This window comes from Rutidosis leptorrhynchoides, chromosome 1, assembly GCF_046630445.1.
Source record: "Rutidosis leptorrhynchoides isolate AG116_Rl617_1_P2 chromosome 1, CSIRO_AGI_Rlap_v1, whole genome shotgun sequence".
Classification (NCBI taxonomy): Eukaryota; Viridiplantae; Streptophyta; class Magnoliopsida; order Asterales; family Asteraceae; genus Rutidosis; species Rutidosis leptorrhynchoides.
The window spans coordinates 701,093,012-701,095,873 of NC_092333.1; the positions used below are offsets into that span (position 1 = coordinate 701,093,012).

General features: G+C 39.8%; 1 protein-coding gene across 1 annotated transcript; it reads right to left on the reverse strand.

The window, feature by feature from the left end:
* Positions 1-263: 263 nt before the first annotated feature.
* LOC139853408 (uncharacterized) lies at positions 264-899 on the reverse strand. Its single transcript, XM_071842803.1, has one exon. The coding sequence runs from the start codon at positions 897-899 to the stop codon at positions 264-266; it is 636 nt and encodes a 211-aa protein (XP_071698904.1).
* Positions 900-2,862: the final 1,963 nt, after the last annotated feature.

Below are 2,862 nucleotides of genomic sequence, written 5' to 3' on the forward strand. Positions count from 1 at the left end.
GGCTTTTCGCGACAGTTTCTGAGCAGAATTTTGGGCTGAATTTTGGACTGTTTTGGTTGAGGTTTTAAGACACGGTTTTGACACAATTTCCAAATATTACTTATGTATTAATATTATGTATTTTAATTATTCTAGTTTGAGTTATTATAATTTGTATGTAACAAATGATTAAACACTAAATATGAGTTTTATATTATTTTAGTTTTATAGGATATTACAACTCCTCCTACTTAAAAAAATTTCGTCCACGAAATTGAAAGAAGTTATAGAATCGAAACGCACCAATTAGCAAACAAATGAGGGTGCTCGGCCCGCATGGTTTCCTCGAGTTCCCAAGTGGCCTTGCTAGCAGAATGATTCTTCCATTGTACTTTAACGAAAGGAGTGGAGCTTTTACGAGTTACTCTCTCCTCTATAATAGCCTCGGGCTCCTCAACATAAGAAAGATCAGCTCGAATTTCAGAAAAAGGATATTGCACCACGTGCAATGGATGATAGTTATAACCCCGCAACTGCGATACGTGAAATACGTTATGAACATGAGATAACTGTGGCGGTAATGCTAAACGATAAGATACTTCACCAACTCGATCCAATATCTCAAACGGTCCAATATATCGAGGACTGAGCTTTCCTTTCAAACCAAAACGTCGTATACCCTTCCAAGGTGACACCTTTAAAAACACCTTATCACCCACCACAAACTCTAACGGATGTCGATGCTTATCAGCATACACTTTCTGTATCGATTGGGCTTCCTTCAGTCGATTCGTAGCTATAGCGACCTTTTCATTAGTCACTCTAACCAACTCAGGTCCTTCAATCAATTTTTCACTCGTTTCATTCCAACAAACTGGCGCTCTACACTTCCGACCATAGAGCATCTCAAAAGGCGCCATACGGATACAAGCCTGCCCACTATTATTATAAGCAAATTCCACCAAACATAAGTACTCATCCCAATTTCCCTTCTAATCTAGGGCACACGCTCGAAGCATGTCTTCCAAGATCTGTATCGTACGCTCAGACTATCCATCAGTTTGTGGATGAAAAGCAGTACTAAGCTTTAATCGCGTACCCCAAGCTTTGTGTAACCCCTTCCAAAATCTAGATGTAAACCGAGGATCACGATCGGATACGATGGACGAAGGAACCCCGTGTAATCTCACAATTTCTTGCTGAAAAAGCTCGGATAGCTTACTTACCGAATAGTCTATCAATGAGCCGATTTGGTTAATCTATCAATGAGCCGATTTGGGCAAGAAATGAGCCGATTTGGTTAATCTATCAATCACCACCCAAATAGCATCATGCCTTTTACTAGTCTTTGGTAACCCACAAACGAAATCCATTGAGATATCATCCCACTTCTACACGGGAATGTCCAGCGGCTGCAACAAACCACTAGCACGTTGGTGCTCGATCTTTACTTGTTGACAAGTAAGGCACTTCGCAACATATCTAGCAACGTCTTTCTTCATGCCACTCCACCAAAAGTGCTGCTTTAAATCCTGATACATTTTGGTCGAACCAGGATGTACAGAAAAAGGTGAGCTGTGAGCTTCGGATAACAGAGCCTCACGAATAGCATCATCATTAGGAACACACAATCGATTCCCATACCAAATAACCCCATCATCATCTTCTCTGAACTCTTTCACTTTACCCTCTTTCAAATTTTGAAACACTATCCACAAATCACCATCATCCAATTGAGCCTCTTTTATTCTTGAAATTAAATCGAACTCGAGTTTTAAATTTGCCAACATCCCCGATGCTCCCCTTTTACTCAAACCCATATCAAGTCTTTTGAATTCTCGAATGTGAGTAACCAAACATGAGATACAACCAAAAGTCTTTCTACTCAAAGCGTCAGCTACCTCATTCGCTTTACCCGGATGGTATTGAATGTTTGCATCATAATCCTTCAATAACTCAAGCCACCTTCGTTGTCTCATATTTATCTCTTTTTGCATGAATATGTATTTGAGACTCTTGTGATAGGTGAAAATATCACAAGTTTCTCCATAAAGATAATGCCTCCATACTTTCAACGCAAAAATCACATCAGCTAACTCCAAATCATGAGTAAGGTAATTAACCTCATAGGGTTTCAACTGCCTCGAGGCATAAGCAATTACCTTACCGTGTTGCATCAAAACACAACCCAACCCATGCTTAGAAGCATCACTATAGATTTGAAAACCCCCACTTCCTGACGGCAATGCAAGAATAGGAGCGGATACAAGTCTTTTCTTTAACTCATCGAAACTTTTTTGTCATTCATCGGTCCACACAAAATTTTCCCCTTTCCTCAACAACTTGGTAAGCGGCAAAGCAATCGTTGAAAAACCTTCAACAAATCTTCGATAATAACCAGCTAAACCAAGAAAACTTTAAACCTCAACAACGGAAGTAGGTCTTGACCAATTTGTAATAGCCTCAACTTTCGCCGGATCCATCATTATACCCTCAGCCGATACAACATGACCCAAGAAGGCAACTCTTTGCAACCAGAATTCACATTTAGAGAACTTCGCAAACAATTTCTTACTTCGGAGGGTTTCAAGTACAACACGAAGATGATTCTCATGCTCTTCTTTACTCTTTGAGAATACTAAGATATCATCAATGAATACGATCACAAACTTATCCAAATACTCATGGAACACACGGTTCATTAGATCCATGAAAACCGCAGGAGCATTAGTTAATCCAAACGACATCACTAAAAACTCATAGTGCCCATAACGAGTGCGGAAAGCAGTCTTAGGGATATCCTCTTCTTTAACACGGAGCTGATGATACCCAGACCTAAGATCGATTTTAGAAAAATACTTCGAACCTTGCAGTTGATCAAAC

Coding starts and splice junctions, on each gene's coding strand:
- LOC139853408 (XM_071842803.1), bottom strand. CDS start 899: ATGGCGCCTTTTGAGATGCTCTATGGTCGGAAGTGTAGAGCGCCAGTT.